The sequence below is a fragment of the Ctenocephalides felis genome, unplaced genomic scaffold (genome assembly GCF_003426905.1).
Source record: "Ctenocephalides felis isolate EL2017-DRISC unplaced genomic scaffold, ASM342690v1 CF-g0.4_SCAFFOLD_01170, whole genome shotgun sequence".
NCBI classification, from domain to species: domain Eukaryota; kingdom Metazoa; phylum Arthropoda; class Insecta; order Siphonaptera; family Pulicidae; genus Ctenocephalides; species Ctenocephalides felis.
In genome coordinates, this window is record NW_020537324.1 from 39,220,227 (window position 1) to 39,242,726 (window position 22,500).

The window sequence follows — 22,500 nt, forward strand, 5'->3', positions numbered from 1 at the left end:
TTCTTGTAGATATTTAATTGTTTTTAAATCGATTTGATCTTCGATGATTATTGGCGGGATTTTTGCCTCTTTCGTGGTGATGCTCTTGGGTGGCACGGTTTGGACGCCTGGGGTAGATGGCTCCTCTATCACTCACTCTCCCTATTGGTATCAATGTCTGTACGGTTCGAGAGCGCATAATATTTATTTGTTAGTGCAGTGCTTATCTGCACTTCCATCTTTTGATATCTTGCCGACATCTTGAGTTTTTTCCCGGGCCCCTGCCCGGGAATTGTTCTGCTCCCTGAAGGATTTTTCGTACAGATTTTAAAGTTTATTAATTTTTAACTTCCCGTAGGGTAAGTTATTGTAATGGGCCGAAAATCGGAATTGAAAATTTTTACATTTCTCGACGTTTTGAAGGTTTCTGAACATTTTGGCATACCTCAGAAAAAATGGATGTGTGTGTGTGTGTGTGTGTATGTGTGTGTGTGTATGTATGTGTGGATACAAATTTCCAGTCACGTTTTAGGGCGCACGGATCAACCGATTTGAATGGTTCAAAAAACATTCGATTCCTATTGATAGAGAAAAGAGCTGATTAGTTTTTGGCAAAGGCAGGTCCAGCCGTTTCGGAGATACGGAGCAAAGAGTGCGGAAAATAGAAATCGAATTTTTGAGAGAACGGAGTATCCGATTTGAATGATCTAAAAAACATTCAATTAGTAATGATTGGGAGAAGTGTTTATTAGTTTTTGGCAAAAGCAGGCCCAGCCATTTCGAAGATACGGAGCTAAATATGTAAAAAATGGCAGTTTTTGAGAGAACTAAGCGTCCGATTTGAATGATTCAAAAAACTTTCTGCTTGTCTTAACAAAATAATTGATTTTGGAAAAAAAAATTTTGTTCCATCTTTTTTTTTTTTTTTTTTTTTTTAGTTTTTTGTTGAAACAAATAATTTCAACTTTGCAATTCAGTTTATTTAATTCTTAATTCTTAATTATAATTTATATAATAAATATTAGACAATGTTACAATATTAATAATAATCTATTTGAAAACATTCAGTATTCCTCGAACATTTCGTTACGGTACGGGAAGTTCCAGCAATTTGCCTTAAGGCACGATGCCACCCACCCCACTAGTTTTTTTTTTTTAATTTCAATAATTATTAACTGCTATTATTAACATAATATTGATAAATAATAAAATAAATTTAAATAAATAAAAGTGCAAAGAATAAAATTTACATGAAAATAATATCCGTAATATGATTTGATATAAAATATAAGCAAACTAGTGGGGTGGGTGGCATCGTGCCTTAAGGCAAATTGCTGGAACTTCTCCTACCGTAACGAAATGTTCGAGGAATACTGAATGTTTTCAAATAAATTATTATAAATATTGTAACATTGTCTAATATTTATATAAGTATTATATACTGAATTGCAAAGTTGAAATTATTTGTTTAAAGTATATTAGAACTAAAGTCAGAATTAAAATAAAATCTGAATTATTTTCGATATACAAAAAATTAAAAAAAAAATGAAACAAAAAAATTAATTTTTCCAAAATCAATAATTTTTGTAAGACAAGCAGAAAGTTCTTTGAATCATTCAAATCGGACGCTTAGTTCTCTCAAAAACTGCCATTTTTTACATATTTACCCTCCGTATCTTCGAAATGGCTGGGCCTACCTTTGCCAAAACTAATAAACACTTCTCCCAATCATTACTAATTGAATGTTTTTTAGATCATTCAAATCGGATACTCCGTTCTCTCAAAAAGTCGATTCTATTTTCTGGCACTCTTTGCTCCGTATCCCCGAAACGGCTGGACCTGCCTTTGCCAAAAACTAATCAGCTCTTTTCCCTATCGATAGGAATCGAATGTTTTTTGAACCATTCAAATCGGTTGATTCGTGCGCCCGAAAACGTGACTGGAAATTTGTATCCATACATACATACACACACACACACACACACACATCCATTTTTTCTGAGGTATGCCAAAATGTTCAGAAACCTTCAAAACTTCGAGAAATGTAAAAATTTTCAATTCCGATTTTCGGCCCATTACAATAACTTACCCTACGGGAAGTTAATAATAATAAAAATAAAATTAATAAATAATATAAATATTTCTGAATAATAAAATAATACTAGAAAAATAATAAAATATAACAAAATAACAATAATAGAAATAGTAAGATAATAATAATAATAATAATTAATAATAATAATTAATAATAATAATTAATAATAATAAAAATAATAATAATGATAATAATAATAATAATAATAATAATTTACAAATTTATAAGATAATTTGGAATTTTTCGTTTTAGCTTTGTTGGGCGCGCTTCTGAGTATACTTTGTTTGCCAAGTAATTTGGGTGTTCGTCTATTCTTTTTTTGTAGTTGTTTGTTTTTTGTTGAATTTCTTCGTTTACTGTCATTATGTTGCTGTCCTGGTGAATCAACCAGTTGGGAACGTACCTAGGTGCGTTCAGTGCCTGGCTTATGACTGCACTCGCTGGATAATCTGTAGATTGGTTTTTTTGGCGGTGCCCCATAGTTGAATCTCATAAGACCACACTGGTTTAAAAATACATTTATAAATAATTAGTTTGTTATTCGTCGATAGTTCGGAACGTTTATTCAATAGCCAGTAATGTTTTTTGAATAGTTCATCAATCTGCTGTTTTTTCTTGTTAATGTGAACTCTCCAGTTCAATTTTGTGTCTAGGTGTATTCCGAGATATTTTACGCTATCTTTTACTGGGATTTCCTGTCCATTTAACTTAATTGTAGGGCATATACCAGTACGCAGCGTGAAAGTGATATGCGTAGATTTTGAACCGTTTGTCATAATTTAAAGTTTATTAAAATGATATATAAAAAGACTTTACAATTTTGAAAAAAGAAAAACTCTCTAATGGGTGCTTACTTCCTTCTCAATATCAACCCCAACCCGGGGTTTGGGAAGAGAAGCATGCATAAAGGCACGTTCACCTTTAAAATTTTGACAGATAGAACAAGATATATGTTAACTTATAAGTATTAAGCCGATTGCTTTTAAAAAAGCATAATACTTATCTTACAAAAATCGTCTCAAGTATCGTGAACAGTTTAAATTATATTTAATTTTTATGACTAAAATACCAACTTTCTCTTACAATGCTTGACACCGTACTAAATGTGTGAATAAATACAGAAATATTTGAAAAAAATGTATATTATTTTGACTTAATATATTAAAATTGTTTGATAGTTGTATTTTACTGTAATTAATTCAATTAAGATAGCTTATTTTCTGTAATTATTAAATTTAATCCTGTATCCGTAATATAAATATAAATATAAATATAAACTAGCTGTAAGTGGAATTCTGTCTTGAGGCAATTATGGCATCGTGCCTTAAGGCAAATTGCTGGAACTTCCCGTACCGTAACGAAATGTTCGAGGAATACTGAATGTTTTCAAATAGATTATTATAAATATTGTAACATTGTCTAATATTTATAAAAATTATATAAACTGAATTGCAGAGTTGAAAAGTATTATTACTTTTATAATATATAATAATTACTAGTAATTGTTTGTAAAGTATATTAGAACTATAGTCAGAATTAAAAATAAAATCTGAAATATTTTCGATATACAAAAAACTACAAAAAAAAAAAACTAATAAACACTTCTCCCAAGCATTACTAATTGAATGTTTTTTAGATCATTCAAATCGGATACTCCGTTCTCTCAAAAATTCGATTTCTATTTTCTGCACTCTTTGCTCCGTATCTCCGAAACGGCTGGACCTGCCTTTGCCAAAAACTAATCAGCTCTTTTCCCTATCAATAGGAATCGAATGCTTTTTGAACCATTCAAATCGGTTGATCCGTGCGCCCTAAAACGTGACTGGAAATTTGTATCCATACATACATACACACACACACACATCCATTTTTTCTGAGGTATGCCAAAACGTTCAGAAACCTTCAAAACGTCGAGAAATGTAAAAATTTTTAATTCCGATTTTCGGCCCATTACAATAACTTACCCTACGGGAAGTTAAAAATATAAATATAAACTAGCTGTAAGTGGAATTCTGTCTTGAGGCAATTATGGCATCGTGCCTTAAGGCAAATTGCTAGAACTTCCCGTTGAATACTGAATGTTTTCAAATAGATTATTATAAATATTGTATCATTGTCTAATATAAAATAATAAAATGAAATCTGAAATATTTTCGATATACAAAAAACTAACTAGTGGGGTGGGTGGCATCGTGCCTTAAGGCAAATTGCTGGTACTCCCCGTACCGTAACGAAATGTTCGAGGAATATTGAATGTTTTCAAATAGATTATTATAAATATTGTAACATTGTCTAATATTTATAAGAATTATATAAACTGAATTGCAGAGTTGAAATTATTTGTTTAAAGTATATTAGAACTGTAGTCAGAATTAAAAATCAAATCTGAATTATTTTCGATACACAAAAAATTAAAAAAAAAAAAAAAAAAGAATGAAACAAATTTTTTTTTTCAAAATCAATTATTTTGTTAAGACAAGCAGAAAGTTCTTTGAATCAATTGAATGGGACGCTTAGTTCTCTTCATTTAGCTCTGTATCTCCGAAATGGCTGGGCCTACCTTTGCGGAAAACTAATAACCCCTTCTCCCAATCATTACTAATTGAATGTTTTTTAGATCATTCAACTCGGATGCTCCGTTCTCTCAAAAACTCGATTTCTATTTTCTGCACTTTTTGCTCCTTATCTCCGTAACTGGACCTGCCTTTGCCAAAAACTAATCAGCACATCTCCTTATCAATAGGAATCGAATGTTTTTTTAAACCATTCAAATCGGTTGATCCGTACGCCCGAAAACGTGGGCGAAAATTTGTATCCATACATACATACACACACACACACACACACACACAAACACAAACACACATCCATTTTTTCTGAAGTATGCCAAAATGTTCAGAAACCTTCAAAACGTCGAGAAATGTAAAAATTTTCAATTCCGACTTTAGGCCCATTACAATAACTTACCCTACGGGAAGTTAAAAAATATAAAATATATATGATATATACATATATATATATATATATATATATATATATATATATTATATATATATATATATATATATATATATATTGAACTAGTTGGTATTGGTATTTTGCCTTAAGGCAAGTTACATGAACTTCCCGAAATGTATAAATAATCGACTTAATCAATAAAAAATAAATTAACTTATGAGTGATTAAAAGTATTCTGAGTGGATTTATTACACATAATTGAAAATGATCGAACACGTTAACTCGGAGTATTTTCTTAAAGCAAATTTTCAACAATCAACAACAGTTTCCGTATGACTTTAATGATTTAGTATGTTCATTGAGACCAAGTACTCTATCGTTATACCAAGTAAATCGTCTAATTTTACTTTTAACAAACGTCAAAAAACTACTCATTTTCTCAAATTTTGATGAATTTTTAAAATTAAACTACTTGTAAGGCCGTAATATTTCAATAAGATCTATAAGACCATGATATATATCGCCAAAAAAAGTTCCATAAAAATCGGCTTAATTTTTTTTTTTTCAATAGTTAATCACGCGAAAACGGTTTGGTAGATTTTTGCCTAAAACTAATCAGTATCATTCCCAACTATTATCTTTCGAACAGTTTTTGATTTTTTTAAATCTATTCGGTAGTATGAGCTTAAATGTGGACGACAGGTTTAACCCTTTTTTCTAAATTACAAAGAAACGGCTTGGCAGATCGTCGCACAAAGCTGACGAACGATAGTCCTCATTGAAATACATCAAATGGCTTTTAAATTTCTGAAATTCAGTCTTCGTTCAGACTTCGAACGGTTCACATCGCTCAGCCGATACCAGTCATTTACATAATAAATAAAACTGTAAACAATAGTGTTTCTACCTGTGTCAGTACCTGCGACAGTGCCCGCATTGCGTAGTTTATACCGCCAATCACGTGTCCCCATTGCGGGGGACATGGCGTTGTTTATAAACACAGTGACATTTATAATTATTATTTTCATCGTGTTAAATAAGTGTCATTCGACAAGTTAATTTTTCAAAGCCTTAAATCATGAATAATATTTCTGAAAATTTCATCACTGAATCACAACAAATTCTATAAGATGATTCTACAACTAACGCAGAATTTGTCGAAAAGCATATTCTACCACAAATGAATCAACAGCGAACTTCCTCGCAAACGTCAGAAGATATCGAAATGCTTCCAAGTGACAATAATTCGCAATCGCACAAACCATATCCAGTAACTTGCAGAGACATGCGATTCAACGCGCAATATCAAGAGTGGAAACTGGCCATGAGTAAAAAAAGACAGAAAAATGAACCTGTACAAACCGCTAATATCACAAAAAAGGCAACCACAAAAAATTATTGGTTAGATCCGATACCAACCAATAACTATTATAATGCATTACAATCGGTAGCTCCGGAAAACGACAAAATGTACGAACAGCCTTCAACTTCAGCGCCTCCAGTGGAAAAAGTAGTAACTCCGCCACCGATTTTTGTACATGTGGTCAATGATATAAAACCTCTAATAGAATTGCTAGAAAATAATGTTCAGAAACTGTATTCATACAAGACCGTTGGTTTGAAGGAAGTTCAAATTAATACCAAGGATCCCCACACATACAATACTGTCCTCAAATTATTGAAAGACAAAGGTACTCAACTTCACTCATACCAGGAAAAAACAAAAAGGGCATTTAAAATTGTAATCAAAAATCTTCACCATAGTACAGTCATCGAAATCTTGTCAAAAGAAATCTCAGATCTTGGGCATAAGGTCATACGTATTTACAACCTAAGACAGCGTACTACTAAACTTCCGCTAAACATATTCGTGGTTGAACTGCAGCAAGACAAAAATAATCAAAAAATATACACAACTGAATTTTTATATAAAACAAAAGTTATAATCGAACCCATGCGCCATCCTCGAGAAGTTCCTTTATGCAGCAGGTGCCAATGTCTAGGACATACAAGAAACTATTGTACAAAAGATCCACGTTGCGTAAAATGTGCCGGTAATCATCTCACTTCAGATTGCTCATGGAGGGACCGAATAAACAGTAACGTAAGATGTGCATTGTGCGATTCAAACCATCCAGCTAATTATAAAGGGTGCCCAATATATCAAGCAGAAAAACATCGGCGATTCCCACCACTAAGGACAAAAGAAATCTCACAACAACCTACTACAAGTAGCAGACACTCACTAATACGGCCAAATGTTTCCTTTTCTCAAATAGTTAACAACGAACAAAACGCAAATAATCATCAAAATCCTCAAGAACATGAATCATCTACAAACATCAATCAAACAAATGTAAGTTATCAAAATGACATGCATGAATTAAAATCTATGATAAAGACCTTAGTAGATCAAATAGGCATCATGCTCAAACTACTGACAACCGTTCTTCCCAATAACAAATAATGGACACATATTTAAAAATTTGCACATGGAACGCCAATGGTTTAATACAGCACTCACAAGAAGTTAAACATTTCATTATACAACACAACATAGACATACTTCTCATTTCAGAGACACACTTCACAAGCAGAAGTTATATAACGATACCTCAATACTCCATCTATAATACAAATCAACCCGACGATAAAGCTCACGGAGGGACAGCAATAATAATAAAATCAAATATAAAACACCACATCATGGAACCTTTTTGTGCACACTTTCTGCAGGCTACAAACATATCCGTGCCGTACAGTTTTTTCATAAATTTATAACTATATCATTAATCTATTGCCCCCCCAGACACACAATCCTGAAAAGCCAATTTGAGTCATTTTTTAACGCGCTGGGCAACACATTAATTGTTGGAGGCGACTTCAACTCCAAGCACACGTACTGGGGATCAAGGCTCATAAACCCCAGAGGACGATAACTGTACAATACGGTTGCATAACTTAGTCTACTACCCATATCTACTGGCGAGCCAACCTACTGGCCATCTGATCACCAAAGAATACCAGATTTGCTGGATTTCTACATTACCAGAGGTTTTCCAAGAAATTCGCTGACATCTTCCATATATCTGGACTTAAACTCCGACCACTCTCCCGTTTTCTTAAATATACTCAATCATAAACCCATCAACAATCTAAATAAATACTTGACTACTAAGTTTACATGCTGGAAGAAATTTAGAGAGCACTTAGACAACAATCTAAATTGCAACATACCATTAAAATCCGAGAGTGACCTCAACGCTGCTGTAGACCTGCAAACCACATCTCTTCAATGATCTGCCCTAATTTCAACTCCCACGCCGAACAATAATTACAACATTGATTATCCAATACAAATAATAGAAAAAGTGGCTATTAAAAGAAGACTTCGGAAACAATGGCAACTCACAAGATCACCGATGGACAAATCAAAATTAAACAAAGCTTGCAAAGAGCTCAAAACCTTTCTTCGAGAACACAACAATAAGATCTTTGAAACTAAACTAAAAAATCTATCAGCTACTTCAGACACAAACTACTCACTCTGGAAAGTCACCAAAAATTTTAAACAACCAATTATTCCTGTTCCAGCTATTAAAGAAGGAAACAACACATGGGTCAGAAATGAACAGGAAACTTTTTCGAACAAATTTTTTACCCTCTGCCACAGCAATGCAGTACCCAAGAAGAAGAGTTTATTCAAAATTATCTAAAAGATTCTTCAACATACAACGACCGTTCAGACACCCGCTCTTTCTGAAGTAGAACTTGAAATAACGAAGTCAAAATCAGGCAAAGCCCCTGGGCATGATCAAATCACGATACATGTGCTGAAGCAACTCCCACAAAAAACCTTGAGATTTTTAACCATTCTGTTCAACTCCATTATCAGACTAAAAGTATTTCCGTGTTCCTGAAAAATTGCAAAAATAATTCTAATACCAAAACCTGGCAAAGATCCCACTCTGATGGAATCCTACAGGCCAATTAGCTTACTACCAATCTTGTCTAAAATTTTTGAAAAATTACTGCTTAAGAAGATTCATGCAATTTTGAGTAACAAGAACACAATTCCGCAATATCAATTTGGCTTTAGGAAACTCCACTCAACAATCGAACAAACTCACAGAGTAGTCCAGGAAATTAACTCATCTTTACAAGAAAAAAAAAAATTGCTCAGCCGCATTTCTAGATGTCTCATAGACTTTTGATAAGGTGTGGCACACCGGTCTCCTCTACAAGATAAAAACAAACCTTCCAGCTAATTTATACCAACTACTACAATCATACCTGGTGAACCGACAGTTTTTTATTAATATATCACATTGCAACTCTCCTTTGAAGCAAATAAACTCAGGCGTACCACAGGGAAGCGTTTTGGGTCCCACATTATTTTTATTATTTACCTCAGACATGCCTACCATAGCTGACACCAACATCGCCACTTTTGCAGATGTTATCTGCATTCTATCGAAACACGAATGCCCTACAGCTGCGTCTAACGCCCTGCAACAGCATTTAAATTTAGTAGAAATGTGGCACAAATTTTGATGACTTGAAATTAACAATCGAAAATCATCACACATCACCTTCGCGTTAAGAATGGAAACATGTCCGCCCGTCTCTATCAATGGGGTTCAGCTACCTCAGGTTGAACATGTAAAATACCTGGGGTTTCACTTGGACAGAAGGCTTACGTGGAAAAATCATATAATGAAAAAACGTTTCCAGCTTGAAGAGAATTTTAAAAAACTTTACTGGCTGTTGGGTCCGAAGTCCAAACTATCCACTTACAATAAGCTTCTTGTATACAAAGTCGTCTTATAACCAATCTGGACTTACCGCATTTCACTCTGGGGTAGTGCCAGTCGATCTAATATAAACATCTTACAGAGAGCTCAAAACAAGATCCTCAAAAAAATACTGGAGGCTCCCAGGTATGTACCTAATTGGCTTGTTCATCAGGACTGCAACATACAAACAATAGCGGAAGAAATTAGTAGATTTGCTGCGAAATATAAGATTGGAGAACCATCCAAATGAACTAGCAAAGGACCTACTTTCTGCGAACACTGTCAAGAGACTAAGAAGATTAGATCCATTAGACTTAGTATAGTTATATATTTAGTTTAGTGCTTGTAATTATTCTCACATATTTATATTTATTATCTGCTTGCAATTATTGTCACAGTTTTATATTTATTATACTAACTTGAAATACTACCAATGGGTAGTATTTTAAAAACTTATTTAATAACTAATCACAACAATTACTGAATGCCTTCTCAGGCAGTTGTAGTTTAGATGAAAATAAAAAAAAAGTCTGAAATGGGTTCAGGCGTTTTTGAGAAAACGTCGATCAAAGGTCTAATTTTGACAAATGCCAAAAAAAAACGATACTAATTTTTGCAAACTTTGACGAATTTTTAAAATCAAACGACTTGTCGCAGGGCCGTAATATTTTAGTATGATCTATGAGACTATGATATCTACGGTCAAAAAAAAAATCATAAAAATTTTTTTTTAACACTTCTTTACAAGAAAACGGCCCGGCCGATCTTTACCAAAAACTAATCACCACGATTCCCAACCAATATCTTTCGAACGGTTTTTGAATAATCAGAATTGCGGGCTAAAACGTGGACGAATTTTTATTTATTTTTCTGCTATTTATAAAGAAACGGCTTGGCCGATCGTCGCATAAAACTGACAATCAATAGTCTTCATGGAGATACATCGAATGGCTTTTAAATTTTTGAAATGGGTCCAGCCGTTTTTGAGAAAACGTCGATTTACTTTTTTCAAATTTGGTCTCATTCGATTCAGAATGGCTTGAAATGTCGAGAAAACATAAAATTAGCGAATCAGATTTTTTTTATGAAAACATAAACTTCTCCTTCGGGAAGTTAAATATACTCGTATATACAAGGATGGATAGTTTTATAATGTGAACTAGTGGGGTGTATGGCATCGTGCCTTAAGGTATATTGGAACTTTCCGTACCGTAATTAAACATTCGAAGAATAAAAATAATCAGTCAACAAAAATGTCTATGAATAAATTTTATAAAAACTAGAATTTTCATTATTTGTTCTTTGTAGACAAAATGAGAAAACTTATTAGATTAGACGACGTTGTTCATATATGTTTATATATATATATATATATATATATATATATATATATATATATATATATATATGTAAACAAAATCTAATTAAGCGGATTTATTGTTAGAATGAACATATTTTATTTCAAATGCATCAATTTTTCGAAATATTTGCTCTGAGTTAACAATTTTAAATAGTTCCAGTAGTATCAACTATACAAACATAAAAAGTATTAAAAAAAATTACAGACATGGGATTAGAACCCGATCAGTTTTGACTTTCTTATCTACTAACGCGAACGAAAATTGTACTGACGCGCCAACCAACTCAGCTATATCGACATGCTCACGCACAACGCTATGAGCGGATGTCTAGGATCTAATCGAAATTTCTGCACTTTTTGCTCTGTATCTTCGAAACGGCTGGACCTGGCTATACGAAAAACTAATCAGTACGCCTCCACATCAATACGATTCCAATGTTATTTGAATGATCGAAATCGGCCGATTTGTTCTCTCAGACCTGCCATTTTTTGTATTTTTTGCTCCGTATCTTCGAAACGGGTACACCTACCTTCGTCAAAGATTAATCAGCACGTCTCCTTATCAATACGAATCGAATTTTGAATTATTCAAATAGATTCATCGGTGTTCCCGAAATCGTCGACGAAAATTTGTATCCGTACACGCACACACACACACATATATACATACATCCATTTTCTCTAAGGTATGCCAAAATATTCAGAAACCATAAAGAGTTATAAAAATGTTCATTTTCGATTTTTTTGCGATTACTATAACTTACCTAACTACGGGAAGTTAACTAGTTGGTTTGGTATTTAGCCTTGAGGCAAGTTACATGAACTTCCAGATATGTGTGATTAATCGACTTAATCAATAAAAAATAAATTAATTTATGAGTCATGATAAGTATTCCGAGTGGATTTATTACACATAATTGAAAACGAACGAACACGTTAACTCGGAGTATTTTCTAAAAGCAAATTTTCACAAACCAATAATTTTTATAATTGAACCAGTTTTCGTAAGACGTTAATGGTTTAGTATGTTCATTAAGACCAAGTAATCTATCGTTATACCAAGTAAATCATCTAATTTTAATTTTAACAAACGTCAACAAAACTACTCATTTTCTCAACCTTTGACGAATTTTTAAAATTAAACTACTTGTCGTAAGGCCGTGATATTTCAGTAAGTTCTATAAGACCATGATATATATCGCCAAAAAAAGTTCGATAAAAATCGGCTTAATTTTTTTTTCAACAGTTAATTACAAGAAAACGGCTCGGTAGATTTTCATCTAAAACTAATCAGTTTCATTCTCAACTAATAACTTTCGAACAGTTTTTGATTTTTTAAAATCGGTTCGATAGGATGAGCTTAAATGTGGACGAAATGTTTAACACTTTATTTCAAATTACAAAGAAACGGCTTGGCAGATCGTCGCACAAACGATGTCCTCATCGAAATACATCAAATGACTTTTAAATTTCTGAAATCGGTTCAGGCGTTTTTGAGAAAACGTCGATGAAAGGTCTAATGTTGACAAATGCCAAAATGCCAAATGCCAAAAAAACTATACCAATTTTTGCAAATTTTGACGAATTTTTAAAGTTAAACCAATTGTCGTAGGGCCGTAATATTTTAGTATGATCTAGAAGACTATAGTATCTACCGTCAAAAAAATAATAATAAAAATTGTCGAAATTTTTTTTAACACTTTATTACAAGAAAACGGCCAGTCCGATCTTTACCAAAAACTAATCAGCACGATTCCCAATCAATACCTTTCGAACGGCTTTTGAATTTTCATAATCGGTTCAGAATTGCGGGCTAAAACGTGCACGAAATTTTTTTCACTTTTCTGCTATTTATAAAGAAACGTCTCGGCCGATCGTCCCACAAACGATAGTCCTCGTCGAGATACATCGAATGGCTTTTAAATTTTTGAAATCGGCCCAGCCGTTTTCGAGAAAACGTCGATTTACGGCAAAAAATCTGTTCACACACACACACACACACACACATACTTTTTTTCAAATTTGGTCTCATTCATAAGAAAGAAAATTCAGAAAACATAAACTTCTCCTTCGGGAAGTTAAAAATGTAATTATCGATGGTGCGATTTAAAATATTTATGTTTTCAGTGTCGTTCAGTGCAAGCAAACAGGAACTTTCCTCTGTGATAAACTTTGTGAGAAGCTACTGAATTGCCAACTACATCACTGTCAGGATTTGTGTCATGAAGAGGAATGTAAGAAATGTGAAGATCTAATTTTACAAGGTGTGAATACAATTATTATAAATTGAGCGCATTTTTTACATTTAGTCAACGTTTATTTTGAAAATTTAACACGGGTTTAACTTAAGACAAAATATTAATAGACATTCAAACTACACTAATTTAATGAATATTACATGTATATGTTCATAGGATTTTTAAGCGCAGTTTCCAATATATAAAATTGTCAAATATATATATATATACTAGCTGACCCGGCAAACGTTGTTTTGCTAAATAGGGTATATTCTAAACCATTTCTAGAGAATCAAAAATATTAATACTTTAAGTGCATAAGGATGTGTTGTTTGAATGCTGTATACAATTAGGTATTATAAAAACAATAAACCCCATTAGCTTGTCTATATTTTGTCAATACAATCAAACTGCAAGTTTTATACACTTTCTATAGAAAACATCGTATAATCCAATCCGAGTCTTTTTTGGTCTTTCGGCTTATTAATTACGTTTCAAGTTTTTCAGATTCTTTGTGGATTCTGGATTTTGTGTATAATTGTAAATAATACTACTGAGCTTATACAAAATTTTTAAATTTTTGCGAGGAGAGATGAAAAATGAATTAAGTATTTCTTCTTTGATCTGCTTTTTGAAAAGTTTCAAGTTACATTCGATGAATTAAAGTAAATTTAATAAAAAGTATATATGTAGAGCAGGGCGAGGCACAAAGGTCCAATTTGACTTTGAGCAAATATAAACTATATTGTGAAGACCATAACAATTATATCACAACAAATAAGACATATCAAACGAACAATTATCTGACTACGTTCAGTAAACTGACTTCTACTTCATCATTGTAGAAATGTGCTTTTTTGATGTCATCCAAAAATTTGTTATCTAGACCTTTTTATCCTATATGCGGGGTAACTTGTAACAGGCAGGTGGCAAAAGGTTTAAAGCCTTATTATAATTTTAAAGGTATTTAACAAAATAATTACATTTTTAACTAATGCTAAAACTACCAACGGAAGAAAATACTTTTATTATGGATTTTCAAAGATTACCGTTTATCTCCCCCATTTCAAAGATTATCGTTTTCAAATCAAGTTTGTAGCTGGCTATACATCTTTTTTCCTCTACTTTCAAATATTATTGTTAAACAATGCTTAACTTTACTGATTTTTGGCACATCGGTGGTGGACCTTTTTAATCCCGGACCTTCATATATTAATATCTATTCTGCGAAATTATAATTGGAAAAATGTTATTCGACAAAATGTCCATTTAAATCGATACCAAATTTAGGTTCTGAATTTAAATAAGATTAATAAAAAATAATATAACCAAGAAAATGTTTTATAAATACCAATGAGTATATAATTATACAAATGAGATCTTTCAGAGCACCGTGTTTGAGAAAAATATGCCAAAAAGTTTTCATATTAATTTTCATATTAACATATCAAAAAAGTTTATATTTTGAGTCTCTAGTAACACTTGCGGCCCGTTTACTAACGTTTTTGTATATAAATAAAACTACAAACAAAACTACTTACTACAAATTTATCATAAATAAATAATATTCGCGTAAAACATCCTATTAAACGTAATTGAACATCATCTGACAGGTATCCTACACCTTTAATACAAGATGTTTTTAATAATCTTCATCAGAAAGCAGTATTTTCTACAATAGACTTGGAAAAAGCTTACCACCAAGTACACATGCATGAAGAAGATATTAAAAAGACTGCAATTATCACACCATGGGGACTCTTCGAGTATCTACGTATGTCATTTGGTCTCAAAAACGCCGCCCAGACATTCCAGAAGTTTATCAATCATATCTTCCAAGATTTTAATTTTGTTTTTATTTATATAGACGACATCCTGGTAATGTCGACTGATATGAATGAGCACCGTCGTCATCTTCAAATGGTTTTTGAGAGGCTACAGGAATATTCATTCACAATCAACTTAGAAAAATGCGCCTTTGGAAAAGATGAAGTAAACTTCCTCGGTTACAAGCTGAGTGCAGCAGGATATTCTCCTTCACCAGACCGAGTAGAGAAAATAATTAATTATCCAAAACCTTCGACAGTTATTGAACTCCGAAGATTTTTGGGCATGGCAAATTATTATCGTAAGTCAATACCCAAGGCAGCAAGTATACAATCACCCTTAAACAATTACGAAGTGCTGTGAAGAAAGACAAAACTCCAATTTTTTGGAACCCAGAATCTCTTAAGGCTTTTGATGACATAAAGAAAGCACTTGCAAACGCTGCATTACTCCACTATCCAGCTGTTTCAACAAAAATCTGCTTAGTAACCGACGCATCTGCAACAGCCATTGGAGCAACTCTGGAACAAGAAGAAAATAGTGCATGGCACCCTATAGGTTTCTATTCCTATGGGGTGCCATGCTCACATCTACTGAACAGCGATATTCAACTTATGATCGCGAGCTACTAGCCATCTTCGCGGCCTTAAAGTATTTTGAATATCTGCTAGAAGGAAGGCACTTTGTAATCAAGACAGACCACAAGCCAATCACACATGCCTTTCAACAGAAATTAGAAAAAGCATCAGATCGTCAGCGACGGTAGCTAGAATACATATCACAGTTTTCCACTGACATTATATATGTGAAGGGTGATCAGAACGTGGTTGCTGATGCCTTGTCCAGGATCAATGCCATTCAAATGCCTTCAAAGTTAACCGCAGAGGAAATTTCGTAAGAGCAGAGCAAGGACGTTAAAATGCAAACTATATTGAATGGTAACACCTCCCTGAACCTTCAAAAATTTTCATTAAACAGCTATCAAATTTACTGCAATACTCGAGATAATTTTGTGAAGCCCTGCCGTCCACAAAGTATTCTCAGAACTGCTTTTGTCATACCACATGAAAGTCAACTAAGCACTCCAAAAGAATTTAAACCACATAACTTGGAGTCAACGATGGATCCTCCAAGAAAAATTAATCCTAAAAAAGTCTCCTTCAATTATAATAATTAAATTTATTTATTTACTACGGATACTTCATTTTCTTTTGAAGGGGAGTGATGTGGCGGAATGAAAATGTCCTTGACACATGTCAGTTGATTGACGCGAATCGAATATCATATCTAGCAAGCGATAGCTAGCTGGTTGTTACGATCGAAAAATTATGTATCGCGTTTTTAAATGATCGGTAAATTGTCGGGATCAAAATTGATATTCGATTTTATTTAATATCAGTTCCTTTATTAATTGAGTTATCAATAAACTCACATTATCGAGTCTACATCAATTAATTGCGGTTTCATTTCAAGATTTAATTAATAAATAATAAATGGAGCACTTATGCCCTACATATACGTATACACACATATGTACATATATACACACATATACATATATATATACACATACATATACATATATATACATACAACCATATACATATATACATATACACATATATACATGCTCACACATATATACACACATATATACATACATATATATATATATATATTATATATATATATATATATATATATATATATATATATATATATGTTAAAGAAGTTAGTTTTGATGTTGAGAAATATGAGTAAGTTCTTCAAGGGCATACAAAAAAAGAAAGGCAAAGATTTAAAAGTTAATCTTTAATTTTTTTCTAAACGTTTCGACATAGGATTTTATGTCATCATCAGTGGATCTACAGAATGAACATTGAAAAATTAATATAAACTAGGAAAAAATGACAGAAATTGGAAAAAGAACTATAGATATAAGTAATAAAATTATAACAATAACAATTATACTTTACAGATAGATAAACAAGAGAAATGAAAAGTAAAAAGAAATATATATATAAACATACAAGAGCGTAATATATATACATAAATATACACACAAACAAACATATATATGATATACATGTACAAACACGTACACATATACATATATACATGCAACTAATACGTATATATAAATATATAAATACGGACATGCACAAATGTTTATATACGAGGTCTGTTCAAAAAGTACCCGGAATTTTCGTTTTTTCAAAAAAATATTTATTTATTCGTCTACATTAATGTGGTCCCCTTCAAAGTAGTCCCCCCCAGATATAATACACTTATGCCAGCGTTTTTTCCAATTTTCGAAGCACCCTTGATATTCACTTTTTGATATGTCCTTGAGCACTCTCAGCGATTTTGTTTCCCGTTTATTTGTCTCCCGTTTGTCTCCCGTTTATTAAAGAACTCTTTCCCATTTGGAAAAAACTGTTCCACAAGGTCGACTTAAGATTAATTTGTAACATAGACCTAACCCTTAGCTCTCTTTTTTCCAACCTCAAATCACCCACTAGTTTAGAACGCACATCAAATATTGTCTATAAATTAAAATGCAATGATTGTGATTCCATTTACATAGGTGAAACTGGACAAAATTTAATAAAACGACTAAAACAACATGATAATAACTCTAAAAACCCACGACAAAATCAAACTATGATAACAGAACATATAAAAAAATTTAAACATTCTTTTGACTTTTATAACGCTAGTATACTTTATCACGAACGGAACATTATTCAGAGGAGATTTGCTGAATCTTGTCTGATAAGCATTTCTAAATCTTGTGTTAATAAACGCCATGATGCCTCCTTACTCTGTGAAAATTATCAGGTGATACTTAATAATATTTCCAAATTTGTTTCCTCTTAACCTGCATAATTCCGAACCTAAAAACCTACCCTTACGCGGTCCGATCCCGAACTTTGATTCTTAGCCTCTCACGCATACTTCGAAACACTGATTGTAAAAAAACTCGCCAACTATTCCCTCAAACGGTCTCTTCAAATAATTTTTAAACACATGTTACTACAGCCTCGGGCTCGGTCAAATAAACTACGTTCTCTGTGCAAAATATATTATATATTTCACAAATATTTTACTATGCTCTGTTCAACAAAATAATAATAAAAAAAAAAAAAAAAAAAACAAGTTAGTGTATATATAATAGTGCAAAATTATGTGCCGTGCGCTAGCTACTGATGTAAGACCATATTTATGTAAGTTAGCTTCGTTGTCTATATATATGTATGTGTCTGTATTGCATGTATATGTATATGTATATATGTATATATATATATATGTATGTGTATATGTATATATATGTATATGTACATGTATGTATATATGTATATGTGTATGTGTATGTATGTATATATGTGTATATATACATATGTACATGTCCGTATGTATATGTTTATATATACGTATTATTCGTATGTATATATGTATATGTGCACGTGTTTGTACATGTATATCATATATACATGTTTGTTTGTGTGTATATTTATGTATATATATTACGCTTTTGTATGTTTGTATATATTTCTTTTTACTTTTCATTTCTCTTGTTTATCTAGCTGTTAAGTATATTTGTTATTGTTATAATTATATTACTTATATCTATAGTTCTTTTTCCAATTTCTGTCAATTTTTCCCTAGTTTATATTAATTTTTCAATATTCATTCTGTAGATCCACTGATGACATAAAATACTATGTCGAAACGTTTGGAAAAATTAAAGATTAACTTCTAAATCTTTGCCTTTTATTTGATGTATGCCCTTGAAGAACTTACTCATATTTCTCAACATCAAAACTAACTTCTCTAACATATGAAATCCTGGGCTGGAAACAGGACTTTTACTACTACTCTTCTATGATATAGAACAGGACTTCACAACGCTTGCTTTCAAGACACATTCTTTTTGTAACATTTTATGTTCTTTTATTTTACTTAATTTTGGTTTATATACTTACATACATGTATTCTTTGTATATATGTATAGTCGTACTTTTATGTGCTACATAATTAAGCTTTTACTTTTATTTCATTTTCAAGTTTTATGTGTATTTGTGTGTGTGTGTGTGTGTTTTCAAGGTTATGTATGTATATATATGCATATAATTGTGTATATGCATATGGTTTTGTATATATTTATATGCGTTTGTGTATATTATATATATATATATATATATATATATATTAATTACATTTTAATATAACCTCTGTATTTCTGTACCCCTCTGATATTTTTACACCATCTTTGCCATTTCTCTTTTAACGTTTTTTTTTTGTTTTATATTTTTCTGTACGCGCTGACATATTTACACTATACTTGTCTTTTTCTTTTAACGTATCTTTGTATTTCGCTTTTGTTTTTCGTTCCCCTTATCCTCTCCTTTCTCTCACATTATGAAACCCACAGAGTCCAAACCCAATAATCCTAAACACGGTCTTAACACCTGTAATGACCTTCGCCATAATCCATCTTTTTACTCTTTTATTAAAAAATGCTATGGATCGTACATCCTATCTGAATTTAAACAAATCGCGAAATTAAATTTGAAATTATCTACCAACATTAACAAACAAATTTTCCTGATAAGATGCAGAAAACAAGGTATCATACCAAATTTTTACCGTCTCAATACTACGAAATTCAACCATTTGAGCACTTCACTCAATAACAAGTTCTCTCGTTTAAGCTTACATCTCCTCTCATTAGAAATTAAAAATTGTATCCGCAACACCAATAACTTGAAACTTGCCATTAATAAAACATACTCTTGGTTGGCTTATACTGTTGAAGCGGAGATTCTTGAAAGTTTCACGGAATTTGAATCTATTCGTAATAAACATGTCTATAACAAATCAAAAAACTCTTACACTAACAAATTCAACAAACTTTTACAATCCAGAATTAATTCGTCCAAAATAACTTTAAGCGACTCACTCATCAACAAATGGCTAAAAAATCTTTCGGACGTTACGATTCCTGAGAGACTTCTTTACATCTTTGCTCTAGGTCCAAATTTTGCAATCCCGAATAACTCTCACAACCTAAATTTTATTAAAGTGCTTAGCAGTTTAGAATCAGGTCTCTATAACATAAAAGATCCTGAAATAAAAACAAATACCCGTTCAATTTTCTGCAAAAACTTTCTCTCCTTTATTAAATCTTTTAATTCAAAAAAAATCGACTGTTTAGATATTCTTAGAGATATTAAAGCCTGTAAAATTTTCTTAAAAGATAACCCCGACATTCTAATCACTAGAGCCGACAAAGGGAACATAACAGTGATTTTAAATAAATCATCTTATTTAGAAAAAGTTTCCGCGCTAGTTGCTGACATAAAAACTTACTCCCCAGTTATCTCAGATCCTACAGAACGTATAAACCGTTCTTTTCACAAATTCATCAGCGTTTTAGTCTCAAAAAATCAAATTTCTCTAGAAATTGTGCCTAGCCTCAAAAACCTACATCCGTATAACCCCAAACTTTACGGACTACCCAAAATACATAAACTTAACGTACCTTTCAGACCAATCGTTGCTGACTTGAACTCCCCGCTCTCAAAATTCTCCAAATTTCTCAACACCATACTTTCTTCAGTCACTGTTAAGTCCCCCTTTTTTGTAAAAACTCCTTTGAATTGGTTAATAAACTCCGTGATATTGTACTTCCTGATAATTCTTTACTAGTGAGTCTAGACATGGTATCTCTCTTCACTAACGTTCCACTACAATTAATTTTAGACGCTATCACAGCTAGATGGGATGAAATTTCATGTCATACAACTATTTCATTACACTGGTTTCTTGAGTCAATAAAATTTATAATTTCTAACACATATTTTGAATTCAACGACCGTTTCTATTTTCAAATTTTTGGCACACCTATGGGTTCTTCTATATCTCCAGCACTCGCTGAGTTATCTTTACAATATTTAGAAACCAAAGTGTTTAATTCTTGCAAATTAGACCTTCAATTCTATTACAGGTACGTAGATGACATTTTTACTTGTGTGCCGGTTAAAAACTTTGAACTTTTACTCCACAATTTTAACTCTTTCAATGAACATCTCTTCTTCACTTTCGAAAAAGAACAGAACAATTCCATCAGCTTTCTTGACGTCAAAATTATAAAAACCTTAGATAACCGTATCATCACAAATTGGTACCAAAAACCTACTTGGTCGGGCAGGTACTTAAATTTTCATTCCTATCACCCATCTAGCATGAAAATAGATACTATAATTAATTTAGTTGACCACGCCATACTTCTCTCGGACAAACAATTTTGGTCTGCTAATTTATCGTTAATTCACACAACACTTATTAATAACTCTTATCCTTCTAATCTCATAAACTCTGTCACGTACAATAGACTCAAATTTCTCAATAATAACAATAATACCTCTTCTTCTTCTACCAAAATCTCCAAAGACAATAACTTTATTGGTAATGTTTGTCTCCCGTTTATTAAAGAACTCTTTCCCATTTGGAAAAAACTGTTCCACAAGGTCGACTTAAGATTAATTTGTAACATAGACTTAACCCTTAGCTCTCTTTTTTCCAACCTCAAATCACCCACTAGTTTAGAACGCACATCAAATATTGTCTATAAATTAAAATGCAATGATTGTGATTCCATTTACATAGGTGAAACTGGACAAAATTTAATAAAACGACTAAAACAACAAGATAATAACTCTAAAAACCCACGACAAAATCAAACTATGATAACAGAACATATAAAAAATTTTAAACATTCTTTTGACTTTTATAACGCTAGTATACTTTATCACGAACGGAACATTATTCAGAGGAGATTTGCTGAATCTTGTCTGATAAGCATTTCTAAATCTTGTGTTAATAAACGCCATGATGCCTCCTTACTCTGTGAAAATTATCAGGTGATACTTAATAATATTTCCAAATTTGTTTCCTCTTAACCTGCATAATTCCGAACTTTGATTCTTAGCCTCTCACGCATACTTCGAAACACTGATTGTAAAAAACCCGCCAACTATTCCCTCAAACGGTCTCTTCAAATAATTTTTAAACACATGTTACTACAGCCTCGGGCTCGGTCAAATAAACTACGTTCTCTGTGCAAAATATATTATATATTTCACAAATATTTTACTATGCTCTGTTCAACAAAATAATAATAATAAAAAAAAACAAAAAAACAAGTTAGTGTATATATAATAGTGCAAAATTATGTGCCGTGCG

The 22,500-nt window shown here is 32.1% G+C and overlaps 1 protein-coding gene across 1 annotated transcript in view; it reads left to right on the forward strand.

Moving 5' to 3' along the window:
• Positions 1–6,257: 6,257 nt before the first annotated feature.
• The window catches only part of LOC113367214 (protein shuttle craft-like), a 127,719-nt gene continuing 111,476 nt past the window's right edge, over positions 6,258–22,500 (forward strand). The window contains exons 1-3 of the mRNA XM_026608843.1: positions 6,258–6,845; positions 9,380–9,573; positions 13,316–13,452. Coding sequence (XP_026464628.1) covers positions 6,258–6,845; positions 9,380–9,573; positions 13,316–13,452 — 919 coding nt within the window. The remainder of the gene's footprint in view (positions 6,846–9,379; positions 9,574–13,315; positions 13,453–22,500) is intronic.